We start from the raw sequence: 23851 nt of genomic DNA, 5'->3' as shown, positions 1-23851 counted from the left end.
TTAGATCGCCCAGGGAAGAAAAGTATATAGGGAAAAGTCATAGGATCAAGTCCTGAGGAATCCTTACATTTACATGTCTGGGGCCAAAAAGAGCAATAAAGAGGAAAAAGGAATTTTAAGAGGTAAAGAGGAAAAGTAGGAAAATGCATACAATAGTCCAGAGAAGATTTGTTCAAGAATGAGGGCATGGTCGTCTGTGGCAAATGTTACTGAGTGGAGACTGAAAAGTGTATCTGGCAGCATGGAGGACTCTTGATATGGTGGGGCCAAATCTGATTTGAAAGGACTGAGCTCTTTATGAAGTAATGAAAGTGAAGCTGTAAAAGGGATCAAAGAAAGAAATGACAGCTCTAGGGATGTACGTGTTGTCAGTTAATTGAATGACTAGAAATTATCAGTATTAGCTTTGACTCTACTCTAACATTTTTCTCTTTTTAAAATTAGCCCACCTTTGACACAGTTTTTTCTTGATTGTGGAGGACTAGCACGAACAGATAAGAAACCTGCCATTTGTAAAAGTTATCTCAAACTAATGACAGAGCTGTGGCATAAAAGCAGGTATGTAACTTAACATACTTTTCTTCTTTATTAAAGTTTTAAATGAATATTATAAATATTTAAAGGATGCAGGTCCATTTATGGAGCCAGAAAAAAGTAGAAGAGAGACAGATTTGAGACAGCTTTGTTTCAGGTATGTTACATTTGAAGCTGAATGTAAGGTGTCAGAGAAGTTTAGAAGCAGATGAAGGTGTCATGGAAGTCTGGAAGTATTTGGACTGGTGATATAGTGTTGGAATGTTAAAGCTGCTATACAGCTGCTGTTACTGGAACTTTAGAGTTTTATATTCAGGAGTAGGCATTCTCACAATGATAAAATCGGACCCTAAATACTATATGAATATTTTCCTGCTTATGTTTATTTGTTCTAAAGTTTAGCATTAGGATCACAGTTTACTGTAATATGTTAATAATTTTGTTTTAGAACTATTTGGGAAATTTGCATTTTTGAAAAGTCATGGGGTGAAGCATAATCATTTAATTGAGGATGAGTATGGCAGTAAAATATCACTTAAAATATCGAGGATAAGGTGTTCTGATGTGCTTGTGAAACATATTAGGCAGTTTTGAATGATTTTTTTGAAACGTAATTTTCAATTTATTTAACACTTTGAATTATTGGTTGTTAATTTTTAAAATAAAAATTAAAAATAACAAAAATTACTCTTTAAAAATGTTTTCTTGCTCAGGCCAGGATCTGTTGTGCCTACTAATCTGTTTCAAGGAATTAAAACTGTAAATCCAACATTTCGGGGGTATTCTCAGCAGGTTAGTTTATTGCTTTTCTTTTGTAATTTTAATCTAAATAAATTTGGAAAATGCCATTATGTTTTTTTTTTTTGGTCCACTTATCTTTTGGGGTCATCACTCCTTGTGTCTTTCTTTTGCCAAGAAAAGTAACCCTTTTTCTTGTTCATTGTTTATATTTTTTCAACTTCCCTTTATCTTTATCTGTTTTTGAGGCAGAGTCTCGCTCTGTCGCCCAGGCTGTAGTGCAGTGGTGCAATCTTGGCTCACTGCAGCCTCCAGCTCCTGGGTTCAAGCGATTCTCCTGCCTCAGCCTCTGGAGTAACTGGGATTACAGGTGTGTGCCACCATGCCCGGCTAATTTTTGTATTTTTAGTAGAGATAGGGTTTCACCATGTTGGTCAAGCCGGACTTGAACTCCTGACCTCAGGTGATCCACCCTTCTTGGCCTCCCAAAGTGTTGGATTACAGTCATGAGGCACTGTACCCAGCCTTTTTTTTTTTTTTTTTTAAATAAGAGTGAATGTCTCATTATGTTGCCCCGGCTGGTCTTGAACTCCTGACTCAAACGATCCTCCCTCCTTGGTCTCCCTAAATGTTAGGATTACAAGCATGAACTCCTATATCCAGCTGAAGTTGACCTTTAGATCATCTTCAGTTTATTAAAATTTTTATCTGACTGGGCGTGATGACTCATGCCTGTAATCCCAGCACTTTAGGAGGCCACGGTCGGCGGACTGCTTGAGCCCAGGGGCTTGAGACCAGCCTGGGTAACATAGGGAGACCTCATTTCTAAAAATAATTTAAAAATATATATCATCTGGGTGTGATGGCTCATACATGTGGTCCCAGCTACTAAGAAGGCTGAGGTGGGAGAATTGCTTGAACCTGGGGGATCGAGGCTACAGTGAGCTGTGGTCATGCCACAGCATTCCAGCTTGGACAACAGAATGAGACCCCATCTCAAAAAAAGAAAACTTTATTTACCTAACTTTTTGGAAGTGAGTGCATCTTCATTTCTCTAGTGCTTTATGCTCTACAAACTGGTATTTTCTCAATATAGTGCTGTATGTTTATAAAAGTTGATAATGATATTTTGTATATTTTCCCTTATGTTTCTATATACACATGTAATGAAGTGGTAACATTATGTTGCTGATATATTAGGATGCTCAAGAATTCCTTCGATGTTTAATGGATCTGCTTCATGAAGAACTGAAAGAGCAAGTCATGGAAGTAGAAGAAGATCCGCAAACCATAACCACTGAGGAGACAATGGAAGAAGACAAGAGCCAGTCGGATGTAGATTTTCAGTCTTGTGAATCTTGTAGCAACAGTGATAAAGCAGAAAATGAAAATGGCTCTAGAGGCTTCTCTGAAGATAATAATGAAACAACAATGTTAATTCAGGATGATGAAAACAATTCAGAAATGTCAAAAGATTGGCAAAAAGAGAAGATATGCAATAAGATTAATAAAGTAAATTCTGAAGGCGAATTAGATAAAGATAGAGACTCTATATCTGAAACAGTTGACTTAAACAACCAGGAAACTGTCAAAGTGCAAATACACAGCAGAGCTTCAGGTGACAATTCAGTAGTTTGTTCATGAAAATGATAGTATTTAATTTGTAGACATGAGTGTTTAATTGTTACTTTGGGTATTTCTAATTAGAATTATAGTTTAGCAGTATTTGCATGTGAGTATTAGTCATAAAATTATAGAACCTGAGGAAAAGAAATTTTGGGGTCATTTGATTATATAAGAAATTAATCCTCCTTTTGAAGTAAACATTTCATCAGATGTCTTTTGTATAGTCATGCAGTAATCTAAAAAATTGGACTTCCCAGAATTTTCTCTTTTATTTTAAGCAAATTATATTGTGATCCTGGAAAAAAGCAAATAACCCAAATTGCAATTTTCTAATTATATACATTAGTAGATTAAGATTGTTGTCATTGGAGTCACATCAGATGTGTTTTAGTGTAGAAGTTTAATTAACTATTAGTGAGCCCTGCTGTGATAGATTATGCCATGATACTAGTCAGTGTTCTTTGAGAAAGAGCATGTGGCCAAATGAAAGTTGAATTGCTTTGTAATTTATCTCTTCAAGAGTTAACTCATCTTGGCTTAAAATGTGGTATTTAGTTTTCCAAGCACACAAAATTAGGCTGTTAGAGATTCAAATTATGTGATCTTAAAATAAGTGGCAGACATGTAATGTAAAAAAGTTTTTTTTCTGTAATTACTGAAGAGTGAGAGTAACTAAACAATTTATTTAGGTATTTGAATGAATCCAAAATTTCTTCTTGAGAAATATTCTTAACTATAGGAAGATTTGTGGTTCACTTGTGTAAAGTGCACAGATGCTTTCTAGTCAGGAAGACTAAGAGTGTTAGGCTCCTTAATTATGCTGATCTTGTGTAGAAATTGTTAGTGAATAAATATGTCAGGTATCAGTATTGAAAGACTTAGCTTTGACTGCTGTCCAGGATTTTCTTGTCAAAAGCCCAGTTAAGCCTGATTAGGGACATACTCATCTTTTATTGCTCTGTAACAGGTTTGTTCTTATATATAGTAATTAGGGGATAACCTAAGTCAGGAGTCTGAGCTTTTAGGTGTTTTAAGGGCTTAATGAAAAAAATCTGGTGAAGTCTGTAAGGCACACAAACCTAAAATACTTACTCTCTGGTCCGTTAGAGGAAAAAATTACCAACTCCCAATCTAAATCTCATTAGCTTTATTCCCTTCAGAAAGTCCTAGAGTGAGTTGTTTTTTCACTCCCAATATTATGCAGTCTGATTTAGTCATGGTTGAAAAATTGAGAAATGCCTGTGTGAGAAACGATTTTGCGTTATCTGGAAAAATTTCTGAGTACATCCCCTTTCAAGATCTCTTATGAACAATTCTCTTTTCTTCACTCAAATAGTTACTGAGCACATTCCCTTGCCCTGGAATATGTTAGGCACTAGGAATCCAAAGCAAACAATTAAGATAGCTTATATTTTCTTGATTCATCTTATAATTCTTAAAAAAGGTTCTTTCCTGATGAAGTGGTGTGTTTTTTCTTTTATTACAGTAAGAACAAAATAATTTATGATTACTTTATACCTACATTTCTTGATTTTGATTATTATGTTAGTTTGGGAGAATAATCTGTTTTTCTTTCACATGGTTTTGAACTTCTAAAAAAAGTCCTGAATATCTTTTTTTTTTTTTTCTTCTGAAACAGGGTCTCATTCCATCACCCAGGCTGGAGTGCAGTGGCATGATCACATCTCACCACAGCCTCGACCTCCTGGGCTCAAGTGATCCTCGCACCTCAGCCTCTTGAGTAGCTGGCACTACAGGCGTACACCACCATGCCCAGCTAATTTTTAGATTTTTTTTGTAGAGATGGGGGGGTCTCATGATGTTGCCCAGGTTGGTCTTGAACTCCTGGGCTCAAGCAGTCTTCCCACCTTGGCCTCCCAGTGTTGGGATTATAGGCGTTAGCCACCCAGCCTAGCCTCTTTTTTTTTTTTTAATGCTGTATTTGGACAAACAAGATCCTTTTTGGCTTTGTATTTCCGCTGCTTACTTCCTAAACTGCCTGTAATAGTAGTGTGTTATAAACATTAGTTGGGGTCGGGCATGGTGGTTCACATCTATAATCCCAATACTTTGGGAGGCCAAAGTGGGTGGATCACTTGAGGCCAGGAGTTTGAGACAAACCTGGCCAACGTGGTGAAACCCCATCTCTACTAAAAATACAAAAATGAGCCGGGCCTGGTGGTACATGCCTGTAATCTCAGCTACTTGGGAAGCTGAAGCAGGAGAATTGCTTAAATCCGGGAGGTGGAGGTTACAGTGAGCCGAGATTGCACCTCTGCACTCCAGCCTGGGGGACAGAGGGAGACTCTGTCTCAAAATAAATAAACAAACAAAAATTAGTTGGATTTCTGGGTAGAAGGTTACTGTTATTTTGCTTAGTAAGCACTTTGTTAAGTATTTAACTTGACATTTGTTGATATGAATTGTGTTCAAGGTATCAAATTAAGAAACCTTTAAATTAACATTACTGGACAGTTAGAATAATTTTCCAATTTAAGGTAATAATACAAATTTTAAATCTTACAGAATATATCACTGATGTCCATTCGAATGACCTGTCTACACCACAGATCCTTCCATCAAATGAAGGTGTTAATCCACGTTTATCAGCAAGCCCTCCTAAATCAGGCAATTTATGGCCAGGATTGGCACCACCACACAAAAAAGGTAAAAAGTTTCTCTTACTTAGTCTCTTTTGCTTTGGGTCTTAGTTTAAAATGATGGTTTTGATTCTTGATAATTTAAAGTGTTAATTATGAAATATGGTTTGATCTTCTAAAATTGATAGCATAATTTTACATAGACATGATTACAAATTTTGTGTGTTGGTACTCTGTTTTTAAAATTTTACATACAGTTGAATTCACTTTTTCTTGTGTAGAGCTTTATGAATTTTAACACCTGCAGCATGGATTCTTGTTACTCCACCACAAACGGAATACTGAACAGTTCTAACACCGCAAAGAATTCCTGCATAGTACTACTTCGTAACCAGATCATCTCTCTACTCCTATGTTCTGGCACCCTTGATCCTCTTTTCTTATTGTTTTGCCTTTTCCTAGAATGTCATATAAATGGAATCATATAGTATGTAGTCTTGATTTTCTAAAATCTTTTTATATGTAGTCTTTTGAAACAGGTTTGCCTCTCAGGATAATGCATTTGAGATTCAGTCATGTTACTGCATGTCTGAATAGTTTGTTCCTTTTATTACCAAGTAATGTTTCTTTTTGTTTTGTTTTGAGACGGAGTCTCACTATCGCCCAGGCTGGAGTGGAGTGGTGCAATCTTTGCTCACTGCAGTCTTCGCCTGCCACGTTCAAGCAATTCTCCTGCCTCAGCCTCCCGAGTAGCTGAGACTACAGGTGTGCACCACCATACCTGGCTAATTTTTTGTATTTTTAGTAGAGATGGACCATGCTGGTCTCGAACTCCTGACCTCGTGATCTGCCTGCCTCTGCCTCCCAAAGTGCTGGGATTACAGGCATGAGCCACCGTGCCTGGCCTAATATTTCATTTTTTATGGGTATACCACTATTTTTTTACTTACTTATTAGTAGACTTTTGAATTGTTTCCAGTTTTTGGCAATTATGAATAATGTTGGTCTAAAATTTATGTACAGGTTTTTGTAAGAACATGTTTTCATTTGTCTAGGACAAATACCTAGAAGTGGGATTACTGGGTTTTATGTTTGTTTAATGCTTATAGTTGTATTAAACTGCCAGACTTTTTACCAGAGTGTCTACCATTTAGTATTCCTTCCAGGTATATATGAGAGTTCCAGTATTATGTTTTCTTAGAAGAAAACATAGGAGAAAGTCTTCATGGCCTTGGGTTAGACAAAGGGTTCTTAAAGACGTTAAAAGCATGATCCATTAAAGAAAAAAATTAAAAATTTTTGTTGACAAAGGATGTTCAGAGAATGGGAAGATAAGGTTGGATATATTTATAAATCATACAGCTAGCAAAGGACATGTATCCAGAAATATATAAAGAACTCTTAAAAACTTTAAATAATGGAATCTTTTCTTCAAATAAAGCCTTGCTTGGAAACCAAAACAAATAAGTGAAAACAGAATTGCTCTGAAATCAGGATAGGGAGACCGAACCCCTTCTATTTCATCTTCAGCCTGATGATGACTTTCATCATCTTTCCCTCACTTTCTAACCTCTTCAAGGCTTGTAGAACATTTAAGTAACATCCCAGTGATGAATATTGTGCTAATTTAGAAGTTGTTCCTTTTCTTATATGTACATTTATGGTGGCCAAGAATCATACTTTTAAAGAAACAACAGGCCAGGCGCGGTGGCTCGCACCTGTAATCCCAGCGGGCAGATCATGAGGTCAGGAGATCAAGACCATCCTGGCTAACATGGTGAAACCCTGTCTCTACTGAAAATACAAAAACTTAGCTGGGCATGGTGGCAGGCACCTGTAGTCCCAGCTACTTAGGAGTCTGAGGCAGGAGAATGGCATGAGCCCAGGAGGCGGAGCTTACAGTGAGCCGAGATTGTGCCACTCTTCTCCAGCGTGGATGACAATGCGAGACTCCGTCTCAAAACAAAACAACAACAACAAACATCTTAAGCCTTGTCTGCTTGGTTTCTTTTCTTTTTTTAATACTTATGCTCTTTTGAAGAGTATTTTGAAAATTTCCTTATCAACACAGTAAGTTTTACAGTTTAAGGATTCTAGAGATCATATACAAGTAAGATTGACAAGACAAAAAAAGATTCCAGAGAAAAATGTGAAAGGAGCTGCTTTAATTTTTTTTTTTTTAATGTTTTTTGATCCTAGCTCAGTCTGCATCTCCAAAGAGAAAAAAACAGCACAAGAAATACAGAAGTGTTATTTCAGACATATTTGATGGAACAATCATTAGTTCAGTGCAGTGTCTGACTTGTGACAGGGTGAGTATGAGGGTATTAGAATACACAGAAAATTCCTGTCAAATGCTGTTTAAAAATGTGACAAGATGATGTGAAAAGTTTAATTCCTTCTCTTTGCTATTGATGATCATACATGCATTTATTGTGTTTACATCAATACAAATTGATTCTAGGTGTAGAATTTACTTTTTTGGAAGTAGCAGCATCCTGTTTAAAGGATGGTGACCCATCATTGGACAGGCACATATTATCCTTCGTCATCTATTTTGGTTACATATAAAGGCGAGAAGTTGCTCAGCAAAAGAATTGGTAACACCTGCATATTCTCCCAGGCTGATGAAATTTATATACTGGGAATTTGTTGATATTCACAGGTACAAAGCTGTGAATGTATCTTTTACATTTGGTTATAATATGGTTTGTAAATATTTTTCCAGGTTTAGGTTGGTACTCAGATACTAAAGGTAGTATCAAATTCATAGATAATAACCAAGGCATAAATTAAAATCATGAATTTTTTAATAACACTTCAATCCTTCAAAGTTTCTTTGAGCTTTTCTTAAGTACGGTTTTACTTTAGTGCAATGATGAATGTAAAATAACATCTCAAAAACAAAAAAGATTTCAATTATTGTGTTGGAATCTCAAGTCAGATCTAAGAACTTTCAATAGGATCATTTTAATGTAGGTTATTTTGGTACTAAATATTTAAGTGAAATTATCAGACATATTTTTAGCTATTTAAAATTAGATGCCAGGTTTTGCCTCACGTTTTTTAAAAAAAAATTTTAAAACTACCATCAAGGTCAGTTTTCAAAAATAAATAACGATAGTGCTTAAGAGTTTGGACCTCAAGATGCAGTGGCTGGATTTGGGGTGTTTAATGTTGCAGCATCTGTGATTGTAATGGGGATGCTAATAGCTACTGCACAGGGCTTATGTGAAGATACCTGATACAGAGCAAGTGTTTTTTTTTTTTTTTTGCTATTATGACTATTAAAGCTGTTCAATTTGTGTGTGTTTTTTTTTGTTTTTCGTATTTAAACATGCTTTGATCTTTAGAGTCTAAAATCTAACCTTGTAAATGTTTTGCTGCATTATGTTCATCCCATTTTTAAAACACGAAACAATTTTAGGTGTCTGTAACCCTCGAGACCTTTCAAGATCTGTCCTTGCCAATTCCTGGCAAGGAAGACCTTGCTAAGCTGCATTCATCAAGTCATCCAACTTCTATAGTCAAAGCAGGATCATGTGGCGAAGCATATGCTCCACAAGGGTGGATAGCTTTTTTCATGGAATATGTGAAGAGGTATGCATTTATTTTCTTTGTATTACATGATTGTTAAAACTGCTGTTTCTGCTGTACTGGCAGAACATTTCCTTTTTTTTCTATCAATGATGTTTCAGGTTTGTTGTCTCATGTGTCCCTAGCTGGTTTTGGGGTCCAGTAGTAACCTTGCAAGATTGTCTTGCTGCCTTCTTTGCCAGAGATGAACTAAAAGGTAAGAAATACAGTAATATCTATGGCTGAATTGTTGTAGGTGAATCTAAAATACAAGTGGGACTAAATAATAAAATGTATTCATAAAAGCTAAGTTTTAAGACAGCTTAATAGTACTTTCACATATTGGCATTAGGTTAGTGTCCACCTTGATAATATAAATATAACAAGAAAAATCACATCCTGAAGTAATTCATGTGAATTCCTGTGGTATAAGACAAATGATAGGTGAATTTTTTTTTTTTTTTTTTTTTTTTGAGACGGAATCTCGCTCTGTTGCCCAGGCTGGAGTGAGTGAAGTGGCACGATCTCTGCTTACTGCAAGCTCCACCCCCCAGGTTCATGCCATTTTCCTGCCTCAGCCTCCCGAGTAGCTGGAACTACAGGTGCCCGCCACCATGCCCAGCTGATTTTTTTGTATTTTTAGTAGATACGGGGTTTCACAGTGTTCACCAGGATGGTGTCAATCTCCTGACCTTGTGATCCGCCCGCCTCGGCCTCCCAAAGTGCTGGGATTACAGGCGTGAGCCACCGCACCCGGCGGTGAAATGTTTTAAAACTGTTCTGAGATCCATAGAAGGGCAAACTCAATCAAAATAATGGACTTATTTATGTGTCTGTAATTGTGAACTACTCCGTATCATTTAAGGTCATTCACTATTTTTGTGTATCTAGTACCTTGCTTGGACATATGACAGGCACTCAGTAAGTTTTGTTCAATGAATAAATGGAAAAGATACTATTTGAGGTAGGTCTTCAGTGTTGGCAGGAGTTAAGGGAGGGGAAGGTAAACAGTAACCTGATTCATGAGCATAGACTGAAAAAAGGGAACCTTGTTTTACTGTGATGGGAGGTCAGCATGGGGCAAAATCAAAGAATTACAGGACCATAATAAGCAATTTGCTGTTAATTTGAAACCAATGCCACATCTGTTTTATTTGCAGGTGACAATATGTACAGTTGTGAAAAATGCAAAAAGTAAGTGACATTGACAGTGCTTTTAATTTCATGTTGTATATTTTTCTTGGTTTTTAGAATTGGGTATGTGGAGTTAAATTTGCCCTGTATTTAGAAAAATATAGGCCAGAAAGCTTTATGCTAGTAATAATAGAGATTAGCTGTTTTGTGAAACAAATGTAAGGTAAAAATTTGACAGATTTAATAGGCCTATCTAAGATGTGAGAGAGTATACTTTGAGGGATGAAATCTGTACGTGATTTTGCGTAAAACATTTTCCTAAATAAGACAATATTTTCTTCTGAATTACCATTTTAACAGGCTAGATTCAGGAAGTAAAAGGTACAAAGTTTCAGATCTACATAAAATTCCTAAAGGTTATACCAACTTCGATGTTATCTGCTGTTACAGTGGCAGACAAGAAAGACAGCTAAAGTCTGATTTTGTTTACATCTACTACCAGCTGCCTTTTTCTATCTTGTAATCAATTTAGACTTTCAATGCTTCTTAGTGGTAAGTCAGAAAAAAGTGTTGGAAGACTTGGCGAAAAGCAACTATTTGTGAGGCAGAGTGAACTGGAAATTTCTTCTCAATCTCTATAATAGAAATACAACGGCCTGCTAATAAGATCTGGAATAATACAGACTTCTACTTCTTGGCAGTAACCTCAAGGAAACATTGATCTGCAACTGATCATGACATGACAGAAAGGAATGGTATACTATTTGGTTGATAAAGATGAGAAAGCTGACTTCTACTTTTGGAGACATTTTATCACTTTGTTCTTGAAGCCCTAGCTGACTGCTGAAAAGGAAGTTGGCTTGGAAAGGGATTGTTCCTTGTAAAGCAAAGCATACTAGGAAAAAGATAACAGGGAAGATGGAAAAGAACCTTGCATCTACCTCCAAATTCAAAGTAGAGATCTGTCAAATGTGTATTAATTTTGATTATTAATAATAACCATCCTTGGCTGGGCGTGGTGACTCAAGCCTGTAATCCCAGCACTTTGGGAGGCCGAGACGGGCGGATCACGAGGTCAGGAAATCGAGACCATCCTGGCTAACACGGTGAAACCCCGTCTCTACTAAAAAATACAAAAAACTAGCCAGGTGAGGTGGCGGGCGCCTGTAGTCCCAGCTACTCCGGAGGCTGAGGCAGGAGAATGGCGTAAACCTGGGAGGCGGAGCTTGCAGTGAGCTGAGATCCGGCCACTGCACTCCAGCCTGGGCGACAGAGCCAGACTCCGTCTCAAAAAACAAACAAACAAACAAACAAAAATACCCATCCTTTATCTTTTTACCACATGTAAGAATAAAGTTTTTTTTTGTTTTTTTTTTTCGTTTGAGACATAGTCTCATTCTGTCACTAAGGCTGAAGGTTCAGTACCATGATTACAGCTCTTTGCAGCCTCAGCTTCCTGGTCACAAGCGATCCTCCTGCCTCAGCCTCTCAAGTAGCTGGGACTACAGATGCATGCACCATGCCTGGCTAATTTGTATTTTTTGTAGAGATGGGGTTTTGTCATGTTGTGCAGGCTGGTTGCAAAGTCCTTGGCTCACAACGATTTGCCAACATTGGCTTCCCAAAATGCTGAAATTACAAGCGTGAGCCACTGTGCCCGGCCAAGACTTTTTTTTTTTTTTTTTTTTTTGAGAAGGAGCCTTGCTGTGTCACCCAGGCTGGAGTGCAGTGGTGTAGTCTCAGCCCACTGCAACCTCTGCCTTCTGGGTTCAAGCAATTTTCCCTGCCTGAACCTCTCGAGTAGCTGGGATTACAGGTGCTTGCCACCACACCCAGCTAATTTTTGTATTTTTAGTAGAGATGGGGTTTTGCCATATTGGTCAGGCTAGTCTTGAACTCCTGACCTCAGGTGATCTGCCCACCTCGGCCTCCCAAAATGCTGGGATTATAGGTGTGAGCCATGGTGCCTGGCTAAGATTTTGATATATTAACTTGAACTACACATTTTATAAAACTGAGATTTTGCTTTATCTGGTTTTACTTAATATCTAGATGTTTTAAAGGCATAGCCACACCATAGACAGTAGCACATTTGTTAAAACAAGTTTCACCAAAGAGTTATATAACTCTCTAAATTTTTGATTACTGATATGTTGGTTCAAATTACTATTATTATTTTTTGAGATGGAGTCTTGCTCTGTCGCCAGGCTGGAGTGCAGTGGCACGATATTGGCTCACTGCAGCCTCCGCCTCCTGGGTTCAAGTGATTGCTCTGCCTCAACCTCCTCAGTAGCTGGGACTACAGGCACATGCCACCGTGCCCGTCTAATTTTTTGTATTTTAGTAGACATGGGGTTTCACCATGTTGGCCAGGATTGTCTCAATCTCCTGACCTTATGATCTGCCCGCCTTGGCCTCCTAAAGTGCTGAGATTACAGGCGTGAGCCACCGCACCCGGCCAGTTTTAATTATTTTTTGCAATAAGGAACTCCAGTGTTTTGATTAAGATATTTAATGTATACATGTAACATAATTCAGTGGCAAGTATTTCTAGTCTGATATCTTTTGTCTCTGCCTTGCCTTGCCTTGCCCTTGCCCTTGCCCTTGCCCTTGCCCTTCCCCTTTCCCTTCCTTTCCCTTTCTTTCTTTTCTTGTTCTGTTTTTTTTTTTTTTTTTTCAGAGAGGGTCTCACTCCAGCCCAGGTTGGAGTACAGTGGTGCGATCTCGGCTCTCTGCAAACTCCGCCTCCTGGGTTCAAGTGATTCTCCTACCTCCGCCTCCCGAGTATCTGGGACTGCAGGCATGTGCCACCATGCCTGGCTAATTTTGTATTTTTAGTAGAGACGGGATTTCACCATGTTGGCCTGGCTGGATCTCTGCATTTTCTAAAATATTTTTGCTGCAAATTTAAATATACTAAGTTTTTTTGTAGACTAATTGATTTTCTCTTTTCTCCCCTTAGGTTGAGAAATGGAGTAAAGTTTTGTAAAGTACAGAAGTTTCCTGAGGTATGGACATTATTTTAGCTCAACTTGTATTATGTGGTAGGAACATAAAGTATTAATGTAGCAAAATGTAGTAATAAATTCTCTTTGCTTGGTTGAAGAATTGAATGGTTGCTATGCGTGCCTTTTTAAGATTATTCATTTTTAAAATATTAAGTTAAATACTGTAAGTGCCCTTTAACAGTGTGCTATGGGCCGGGCGCGGTGGCTCAAGCCTGTAATCCCAGCACTTTGGGAGGCCGAGACGGGCGGATCACGAGGTCAGGAGATCGAGACCATCCTGGTTAACACGGTGAAACCCCGTCTCTACTAAAAAATACAAAAAACTAGCCGGGCGAAGTGGTGGGCGCCTGTAGTCCCAGCTACCCGGGAGGCTGAGGCGGGAGAATGGCGTAAACCCAGGAGGCGGAGCTTGCAGTGAGCTGAGATCCGGCCACTGTACTCCAGCCCGGGCGACAGAGCGAGACTCCGTCTCAAAAAAAAAAAAAAAACAACAACAACAGTGTGCTATGTTGAACAAATTGTAATCATACTCGTGGGATCTTGCCAGGTCTAAAGTGTAAAATTAGAAAAACAAATGGCAGTGAACTTAGAAAGTACCTTGTTTCACCATTTCCATATTTTTAACATCTCTGGAAGCAGGTTATAATTGCAGATTAATACTTAACCTTGACACTTAAGTATATATTGAATAGACTCCTTTAGCATTTAAAACTAAATAAAAATCTAAATAACTTTATAGTTTTATTTTGATTGAACACCTCAGTTTCTTGCTTGTTGAATAAAAATATTACTAAGTATTACCTATTATAATGCTTTTTGTTTTCTGTATTGACAAATTCGTTTTGAATTTTATTCTTTTAGATTTTATGCATCCACCTTAAAAGATTCAGACATGAACTAATGTTTTCCACCAAAATCAGTACCCATGTTTCATTTCCACTAGAAGGCTTGGATCTTCAGCCATTTCTTGCTAAGGATAGTCCAGCTCAAATTGTGACTTATGATCTTCTGTCAGTCATTTGCCATCATGGAACTGCAAGTAGTAAGTATATAGGTTTAACAGATGTTCTTAGATTAAAAAAAAAAATTAAAATAAGCCTAGGGATGGTGGCTCATACCTGTAATACCAGCCTTTTGGGAGACTGAGGTGGGAGAATCACTTAAAGCCAGAAGTTTGAGACCAGTCTGGGCAACATCATGAAACCCCATCTCTACAAAAAAAAAAAAAAAAAAAATTAAACATCCTAATTGATCTTTTAAATAATGTCTGAATATCTAAAAGAAAAAAAGTTAAAAACAGATGTTACTGCTAATTATTAAAAACATGTCAATTTTATGAAATTAAATATTTTTACTATGATGTTTCCAATATTGAAAATTATATACAGTTAAATAATAAGGCATTAACATGATTTTTTTTGTTTTTTTTGAGACGGAGTCTTGCTCTGTTGCCCAGGCTGGAGTGCAGTGGCATGTTCTTGGCTCACTGCAACCTCCACCACCCGGGTTCACACCATTCTCCTGCCTCAGCCTCCCAAGTAGCTGGGACTACAGGCGTCTACTACCACACATGGCTAATTTTTTTGTATTTTTAGTGGAGACAGGGTTTCACCATGTTAGCCAGGATCGTCTCGATCTCTTGACCTCGTGATCCACCTGCCTCGGCCTCCCAAAGTGCTGGGATTACAGGTGTGAACCACCACGCCTGGCCCTAACATGATTTTTTACTGGGTTTTTTTTTTTTTTTTTTTTTTTTTTTTTACTGGGTTTTTTTAAGATTATGTGTTCTAACTGGGTGTGGTGGCTCACACCTATAATCCCAGCACTTTGGGAGGCTGAGGCAGGTGGATCATCTGAGGTCAGTTTGTGACTAGCCTGGTCAACATGATGAAACTCTGTCTTTACTAAAAATAGAAAACATTAGCCGGGCATGGTGGTGGGTGCTTGTAATCCCAGCTAGTCGGGAGGCTGAGCTAGCAGAATAGCTTGAACCCGGAAGGTAGAGGTTGCAGTGAGCTGAGATTGCACCATTGCACTCTAGCCTGGGCAACAAGAGCGAAGCTCCGTCTCAAAAAAAAAAAAAAAAAAAAAGATAATGTTTTCTAATAGCTAGGTGTTTGTGGGGGTTCAGTCAGGCTGGTGGGAAACATTGTAGTTATAGAAAATATACACAAACCCTTCTGGAGGGCTGGGAGTTTTTACGTATAGTACTTGGCTGAAGGCAGCCTTGTCCCCTTAGTTAAATAAATTAGAGTAGAAACAAAGGAATATGGGGAGTTGATCTAACTAGCTTGTTTACCCATGTGGTCCTAAGACTAACCTTTGATTTACTGGGTGCTTAATTGCTTTCTACTTGGAAGGTTTGCAATGTCATTTACCCTCTAGTGGTGCTGACTCAAGGCTTTGTCAGTTAATCTGTACTGAACAAATGTGAGTCTCACTGGCTGGTCGAGGCTTTGGTCCCAACTGCTTACAGCACTCTTCTTGAAGTCTGTAAGTGGCCCGGATGTTCAGCTGGACTGGCAAAGCAGAATATCTGTGTCAGTGTACTTCATTCATCGTCACTGGGTCAGGGTCTGCGGTACAGACCCTGGCAGGTGTTAGTGACTCATGTCTGTAATCCCAGCACCTTTGTAGGCTGAGGCAGAAGGATCACTTGAGACTAGGAGTTTGAGAACAGCCTGGACAACATGGCAACACCCCATCTCTAAAAAAATAAAAATAAATTCGCTGGTTGTGGGGATGTGCACATGTAATTCCAATTACTCAGGAGGCTGAGGCAAGAGGATGGCTTGAGCCCAGAAATTTGAGGCTGCAGTGACCTGTGATCCCTTCACTGCACTCCAGCTTGGGGAACAGAGCAAGACTGTCTCTTAAAAAATAAAAAATAAAAAATAAAATTACATGTTCTGTCATCAAGTGATGAAGGAATGGTGGCAAGCATGCAAATTGAAAAAAAATACAAGCATAGTTCTTCCGATGTTCCAGCTACTGTGCTAGGCACTGGAAATATAAAATGTTTATCTTCCTTTCTTGTGTTGTTTTTGTATTACTGTAATGATTTCTTTTCCCTCAAATTCAGGTGGACACTATATAGCCTACTGCCGAAACAATCTAAATAATCTCTGGTATGAATTTGATGATCAGAGTGTCACTGAAGTTTCAGAATCTACTGTACAAAATGCAGAAGCTTATGTTCTTTTCTATAGGTAATGGAAATAGCTATAGATGTGAAAGAACATCTCACAGTTTGGGCTTATCAGTGATTTCTAAGACATTCTAATGGATTGCTAAGTCAAGATTAGAAATTGCTTTCCTCCTATTTCATTACGGTAAAATACAGTAAAAGGCTGTATATGTAGATGATTCTTTGTTCAGAAAATGCTAAATCATTTACTTGAAGAGCAAAGGGATTTATTTTGTTTTAGAGAGATTAATTTTAGGGCTGGGCGTGGTGGCTCACGCCTGTAATCACAGCACTTTGGGAGGCCGAGGTGGGTGGATCACAAGGTCAAGACCAGTCTGGCCAAGATGATGAAACCCTGTCTCTAATAAAAATACAAAACTTAGCCAGGTGTGGTGGCAGTCATCTGTAATCCCAGCTACTCGGGAGGCTGAGGCAGGAGAATCAGTTTAACCCCATGGGTGGAGGTTGCAGTGAGCCTAGATTGTGCCACTGCACTCCAGCCTGGGCAACAGAGTGAGACTCCATCTAAAAAAAAAAAAAAAAAAAAAAAAAATTATAATTTAAAAATTAGGCATTGATGGTCTGAATTAAGTACCAAATTTTCTCCTAAAGTAGCTAATAATGGAAGTATTACTATAAAAATATTTGGTATTTTTTAGCATCTTACAAAAGAAGGTGCTAGCTCCTGAAACAGAAGCAGTTTAATTATTTAGCTTGATCTTATTAACAAACATTTGAATGCTTACTGTGTTCCAGTAGTTATGTGGATACCCGTAGATAAGATGCAGTGTCATCCCTATGGGTATGTAATGTATTTGGTGGATAATACAAAGTATATTTCTCTTGAAATTCCCAAGACCTAATAGTGTTAATAGGTGTGCTAAGTCTAATAAGAAGAAAAATCCATCTACTAGTAATGTAGTAAAATGCATATTGAATTTAATCATTGTCATTAATAGGAAGAGCAGTGAAGAGGCACAAAAAGAGAGGAGAAGGATATCAAATTTGTTGAACATAATGGAACCAAGTCTCCTTCAGTTTTATATTTCTCGACAGTGGCTAAATAAATTTAAGACCTTTGCCGAACCTGGCCCTATTTCAAATAATGACTTTCTTTGTATTCATGGAGGTAAGAAATCCTGTAATGCAAAGCAGTGTTAGAAGTTTGCTGTAAAATAATTTGCAAATTAGGAGAGCCAAGAATTTTCCTCACACACTTATTTCCTATTTCCCCACCTGCTTTCAAACTTAATGGTTTGAGAAATTCACCTGTCCTTTTTAATTATAGGTAATCTCTAGCTTCTTTATTGAACATATATTTACTGAGTACATGCTTTCTAAACTTTTTGCTAGTGCCTAAGGACACTAAAGATCCTTTTTCTTCTGTGAAAGCTCAAATTTCATAGTAGAGTCAGATACATAAAACAGCTGTTTACATTACAGTGAGCTCCTCCATTATACATCATTTTTCCTACTTAGGCATTCCTGTGCTGGTGATTTTATCTGCCCGCTATATTGGTGGCTCTTAACCCCATTGTCTAAATGAATAGCTGGCTTTTTTCCCAAGTATGGAAATGTATCTGGGATTTAAGAAAAAAAAGCCTCATAATTAAATGTAACTTTGGCCCTTGTGAGATTGGCTGTGTTAATGTTTGTTACTACAATAAATAGGACCTTTGTATGATGCTGATTAAACTTCAAGGTTGAAGATGGGATATTCATGGTAATTATGTTTATAGTGAAACCAAAAGGGATAGGGATACATGTATTGGACATAGAAATTTTAAGGTGTGTGTTCATCTTGAGAAAACACAGTCACCAAAAATGCTTGATAATTACCTTTCTTGGGAGAGAGAATGTAAGAACAATGATTGAGCTGGGTGCAGTGGCTCACACCTGTAATCCCAATGTCTCAGGAGGCTGAGGCAGGAGGACTCCTTGAGCCCTAGAGTTGAGGTTGCAGTGAGCCATGGTCATGCTGCTGCACTCCAGCCTGGGTGACAGAGTGAGACCTTGACTCAAAAAAATGGCCAGACACAATGGCTCATGCCTCTAATCCCAGCACTTTGGGAGGCCAAAGCAGGAGGATCATTTGAGTTCATGAGTTTGAGACCAGCCTAGGCAACATAATGAGAGCCTGTTTCTACAAAAAAATAAAAAAGTTAGCTGGGTGTGTTGAAGCATGCCTCTAGTCCCAGCTATGCAGGAGGCGGGGGTGGGAGGATCCCTTGAGCCCAGAAATTTTGAGGCTGCTGTGAGCCATGATCTTGCCACTGTACTCTCTAGACTGGGTGACAGAACAAGACCCTGCCACTTAAAAAAACAATGAGGATTGATCAGTCATTTAGTTATTGTTAAAAAAATGAGTTTAATCTTTGAAAGGAGTATAATTAAAAGCATGAAACAAATATGTTTAAATTTTTTTTTTTTAGGTGTTCCTCCAAGAAAAGCTGGTTATATTGAAGACCTGGTTTTGATGCTGCCTCAGAACATTTGGGATAACCTATATAGCAGGTTTGTTTTTTAAATCAGACCATACAGTGTTGTGAAAGTCAGTTAAACTGGTTAAAAGGGGATTGGATTATTTCACAGATGCTCATTGTGCTGTATGTTTATTCTTTTTCCTTCACTTATTCATTATAAAGTGTGAGTAGGAAGACTTTGTAGCTACTGTGGCATAGTCTAGATAATTAATTTTAATTTTTTTGTTCTAATTGTCTGCAAAGGTATGCTGTGGTAATTTAAGTACTTTGTTTAAAATATTTTGCATATCCCCACACTAAAATTTTACGTATGTATATACTCCGACAATTGAGTATCTTACTCTTAAATTGTAAATTTTTTTTTTCTTTTTCTTGAGACAAAGTCTTGCTCTGTTACCCAGGCTGGAGTGCAGTGGCATGATCTCGGCTCATTGCAGCCTCTACCACCTAGGGTCAAGTGGTCCTCTCGCTTCAGCCTGCCGAGTAGCTGGGATCACAGGCGTGCATCACCATGTCTGGCTAATTTTGGGGTTTTTTTTTTTTTGTAGAGATGGGGTTTCACCATGTGCCCGGGCTGGTCTTGAACTCCTGGGCTCAAGCCATATGGCCGCCTCGGCCTCCCAAAGTACTGGGATTACAGGCATGCACCACTGGGCCCGGCCTTAACATTGTAAATTTAAAAATTTTTTTTTTTTTTTTTTTTTTTTTTGAGACGGAGTCTCGCTCTGTCACCTAGGCTGGAGTGCAGTGGCCGGATCTCAGCTCACTGCAAGCTCCGCCTCCCAGGTTTACGTCATTCTCCTGCCTCAGCCTCCCGAGTAGCTGGGACTACAAGCGCCCGCCACCTCGCCCGGCTAGTTTTTTATATTTTTTAGTAGAGACGGGGTTTCACCGGGTTAGCCAGGATGGTCTCGATCTCCTGACCTTGTGATCCGCCCGTCTCGGCCTCCCAAAGAGCTGGGATTACAGGCTTGAGCCACCGCGCCCGGCCGTAAATTAAAAAATTTTAAGATGGAGTCTCGCTCTGTCACCCAGTCTGGAGTGCAGTGGTGTGATCTCGGCTCACTGCAACCTCTGCCACCCAGTTTCAAGTGATTCTTGTGCCTCAGCCTCCCGAGTACCTGGGATTACAGGCGCACGTCACCACGCCTGGCTAATTTTTGTATTTTTGATAGAGACGGGGTTTCACCATGTTGGCCAGGTTGGTCTTGCAACTTCTGACCTTTATTTTAAAACATTTTGCACCACAAATTTCCTACTAATTATGTTTTCTTTAATTAAATATTAAAAATAATTCATACATTCAATGCTTCTTAACTGAGAGGCTAGGGGAGGCCTTCATTTGACAACTTGACTATGACTGTGATGTGTAATTTAACATTTATATGTTGTATGATAATTTTTGAAATCACTTCTTTTACTTTGTTGTTGGCTCTAACATTTTGGAGCAGAAGTAAGGGAGAGTTGAAATATAGATAAAGCAAGTTAAGCAATAAACTGATAAAGTCACTGACCTTAATAAACATAATAACAAGTCCTTATATGGTTTTTGGTTTTTATATTACTTTGAGAATTTTATTAAGATAATTTATTTTTACTGGGTATTTGGCCACTGACTTAAATGTTAGAAACAAACTTCCTAGAACATAAGCTTTCTTAAGCTTGCCATAATTTTAATTCTTAAATTTTTCATGCTTTAGGTATGGTGGAGGACCAGCTGTTAACCATCTGTACATTTGTCACACTTGCCAGATTGAGGCGGAGAAAATTGAAAAGAGAAGAAAAACTGAGTTGGAAATTTTTATCCGGGTAAAAAACTGATACTTTTCAAATTGATCTAGGATAAAGATGAAGACCTGACAATTATCAGCTATATGATATTAATAAAATGATTGGATGAAAGAGTTGTAATAGATTTCAAGTGTTCTAGGTGCATAATGGTGAATGACCTCAGGCAGTTCACTACAGTTCTGTTGAGTTATGTTCTCCCTTTGTGTTTTTTTTTTTTTGTGTGTGTGTGTGTGTGTATGGGACAAAATCTTACTCTGTCGCCCAGGCTGGAGTGCAGTGGTGCAATCTCGGCTCACAGCAACCTCCGTCTCCTAGGTTCAAGCGATTCTTCTGCCTCAGCTTCCCAACTCAACTGGCGTGCCCCACCACGCCTGGCTAATTTTTGTATTTTTAGTAGAGACAGGGTTTTGCCGCGTTGGCCATGCTGGTCTCGAACTCCTGACCTCATGTGATCCACCGTATTGGCCCCACGAAGTGCTGGGATTATAGGCATGAGTCACTGTGCTTGACCCCTTTGTGGGTTTTTGTTTTTATGGATTGACAATAATTTTTTTTTTTTAATGTATTGGCACTGGCAGAAATCTTTTTGAAATGGAAAATTACAGGTTTTCTTAAGTTAGTGTTGTCTGTAGTCTATCCAGACTGCATGTACTACTTTCATTCTTTTGTGAGATATATTATTATTTTGTTTTTTTGAGAGACTCCTGAGCTTATAAATATACCCATTTTTCACAAACTGAACATATTATGAGGTGTCCCTTAATTGTAAGCAACAGAAAGTGTGGTCATAAAATAAAAAGAATGAACAACCAGGTTTTATGGGCAAGGAATAGTACCCTTCCAATTATCGAGGTAGCAAGAAGTCTCTGCAGTGCTGCTGTCAGTAACATAGCTCCACTTGAAAAACTGGATCATCTGAGAGACATGTTCATTGATAAATCTACTGAGACACTATTATGGGGAGGAGTAATACTGCAAGAAAAAAAATTCTTTTAGTAAAAGCAGGGGAGAAGATATTAAGCAGATCAAAATAAGATGTCCAGTATGTTTCATATTATTCCTTTCCTGCACATGTGTAGACACACACACACACACCTGCTTTTCCTCATTGATTCAGGGCTTTTTTTGTGTCCTTGCCTAAAGTAAAGTAAATTTTACATAAAAAAAAAGATATGGGTATGAATTTATTTATTTTACTTGGGCTTCCTTCTTGAATCTAAGGAAGCAAACTTTAGTTGAATATTAAAAATAGTTTTTTCTATCAATGCTTAAATAATGGCGAATGACTGTGTCAGGGTTTGATTAATAGAAGCTATTCTAAGTATTTTGAATAGAATCAGAATATAGGGAATGAGAGCGTTACATTACTATCGAAGGGACTGGGCAGTTGAGGCCAAGAAGACCACTGCTGACTTTCAGGAAATCTAGAAGTGGGATAGGGTTACCACATTGTGGATGGGAGGGAAGCAGTGGCCAAGGATGGTGTTTTATAACCACACAGGGTAAAGATAACTTCTGTATAGTGAGTGGCATGAGCCCAATCAAGAGTGTTAGAGCCCAGGCAGAATGAGAAGGGATGCCCATATTGGCCTGACATTGGTGGCTACAAGGGTACAGCATAGTGGTGGTAGTGGCAGTGAGCGATTGGTTCCATATGGGAAAATGATCAAGTCATAAGTGTAATGAGTGCCAAGTTTCTCATTGTCAGATGAGGAAGTTTCAAATATGGAAAAGGAGAAAACTAAACGGTACCTTGTATTGTTATTGGATTGGAGTTATGGGTATCTTTGTGAACTCGTGATAATAACTGAGTAAATATGGACGTGTACGTGTGTGTGTGTGTGTGTGTGTATGCATGTATAGAAACTTAATATTTCTTAACTCTCACTGAAAGTGCCTTGTATCAATGATTACTCCAGTAGGATTGATCATACCTGTCTCTCAGAGAGAGAGAGAGATATATATATATTTATATAGATATCTATATCTATATATAGATTGATTACTCCAATCTATTGATTACTCCAGTAGGATTGATCATACCTAGCTCTCTAGGTCTATCTAGATAGATCTGTATCTAGATCTGTATATGAAATATAGATAGAGCAGGTTAAGCAATAAACTGATAAAGTCACTGACCTTAATAAACAAATACAGGTCTATCTAGATAGGTCTATATCTGGATAGATCTATATGTAACTTTATATATAGAGAGAATATGTTCTATATATATAGAGAGAGAATACGTTCAATTCAAATGTATATAAAATATAGATATATAGATATGTATCTATATATATCTATATATTTCTGAATTTCATTTTAAAAGACAGGGTCTCATTCTGTCACCAGACTGTGGAGTGCAGTGGCTGGTCATAGTTCACTGTAACATTGAACTCCTAGGCTCAAGGGATCCTCCTGCCTCAGCATCCGAGTAGCTAGGACTACAGATGCACACCACCATGTGTGGCTAATTAAAGAAAAATTTTTTTTGTAGAGACAGTGTCTTGCTGTCTTGCCCAGACTGGTCTCTAATGCCTGGCCTCAAGCGATTTTCCTGCCTCTGCCTCCCAAAGCTCTGGGATTACAAGCATAAACTAATGTGCCTAGCCTCAAAATAAATTTTAGTAATATACAACCTCATTAAATAAAATAGGAGATATTGCATCCATATTAGTATAAATAAATAAATGAATAAAGGAAAGGATGAGGAATGGAATGTTTACATCATTTCAACTTAACTCCCTCATTAAACACTTATTAATTACAAAGGGAAAAGACTAAATTTCAGCAGAGAATCCTGACACTATCTCGATGAAGATAAAATGAGCATCATTAAAAATGAAACAAATCAATTAGTTGGGTGTGCTGGTGTGTGCCTGTAAGTTCCAGTTATTCAGGAGGCGAGGCAAGAGGATCACTTGAGCCCAGGAGTTTAAGACTAGCCTGGACAATGTAGCGAGACTTTGTATCTTGAAAGAAAGAAAAAAAGAAATGAAACAAATAAAAATTATGTGCCAGAATAGTGTACAATTAGAAGAACATGGCACCACTTCTTTGATACACAGGTGGATAACCTGAATCTCAAATGAGGAAAGTCACAAACCCAAACTGAGGGACATTTTATAAAACAACAATCTGTTTGGAAGAAAGGAACATCTGTTCAACTTATTC

General features: G+C 38.1%; 1 protein-coding gene across 2 annotated transcripts in view; it reads left to right on the top strand.

Moving 5' to 3' along the window:
• The window catches only part of USP33 (ubiquitin specific peptidase 33), a 68488-nt gene that overhangs the window by 32680 nt on the left and 11957 nt on the right, over nt 1–23851 (top strand). The window contains exons 8-21 of one of the 2 annotated variants that reach the window (XM_010380667.2): nt 445–558; nt 1248–1326; nt 2473–2890; nt 5425–5565; nt 7698–7810; nt 8926–9098; nt 9221–9291; nt 10235–10268; nt 13171–13216; nt 14078–14258; nt 16299–16425; nt 17363–17532; nt 18836–18917; nt 20587–20695. In XM_010380667.2, the coding sequence (XP_010378969.1) occupies nt 445–558; nt 1248–1326; nt 2473–2890; nt 5425–5565; nt 7698–7810; nt 8926–9098; nt 9221–9291; nt 10235–10268; nt 13171–13216; nt 14078–14258; nt 16299–16425; nt 17363–17532; nt 18836–18917; nt 20587–20695 (1858 nt within the window). Of the gene's footprint in view, nt 1–444; nt 559–1247; nt 1327–2472; nt 2891–5424; nt 5566–7697; nt 7811–8925; nt 9099–9196; nt 9292–10234; nt 10269–13170; nt 13217–14077; nt 14259–16298; nt 16426–17362; nt 17533–18835; nt 18918–20586; nt 20696–23851 lie in introns of both variants that reach the window. The other variant, XM_010380666.2, reaches the window with a different exon arrangement.

The sequence above is a fragment of the Rhinopithecus roxellana genome, chromosome 12 (assembly GCF_007565055.1).
Source record: "Rhinopithecus roxellana isolate Shanxi Qingling chromosome 12, ASM756505v1, whole genome shotgun sequence".
Lineage (NCBI taxonomy): Eukaryota > Metazoa > Chordata > Mammalia > Primates > Cercopithecidae > Rhinopithecus > Rhinopithecus roxellana.
Note: the sequence above shows the minus strand (reverse complement) of the source record. Positions and strands in the feature narration are given on the sequence as shown.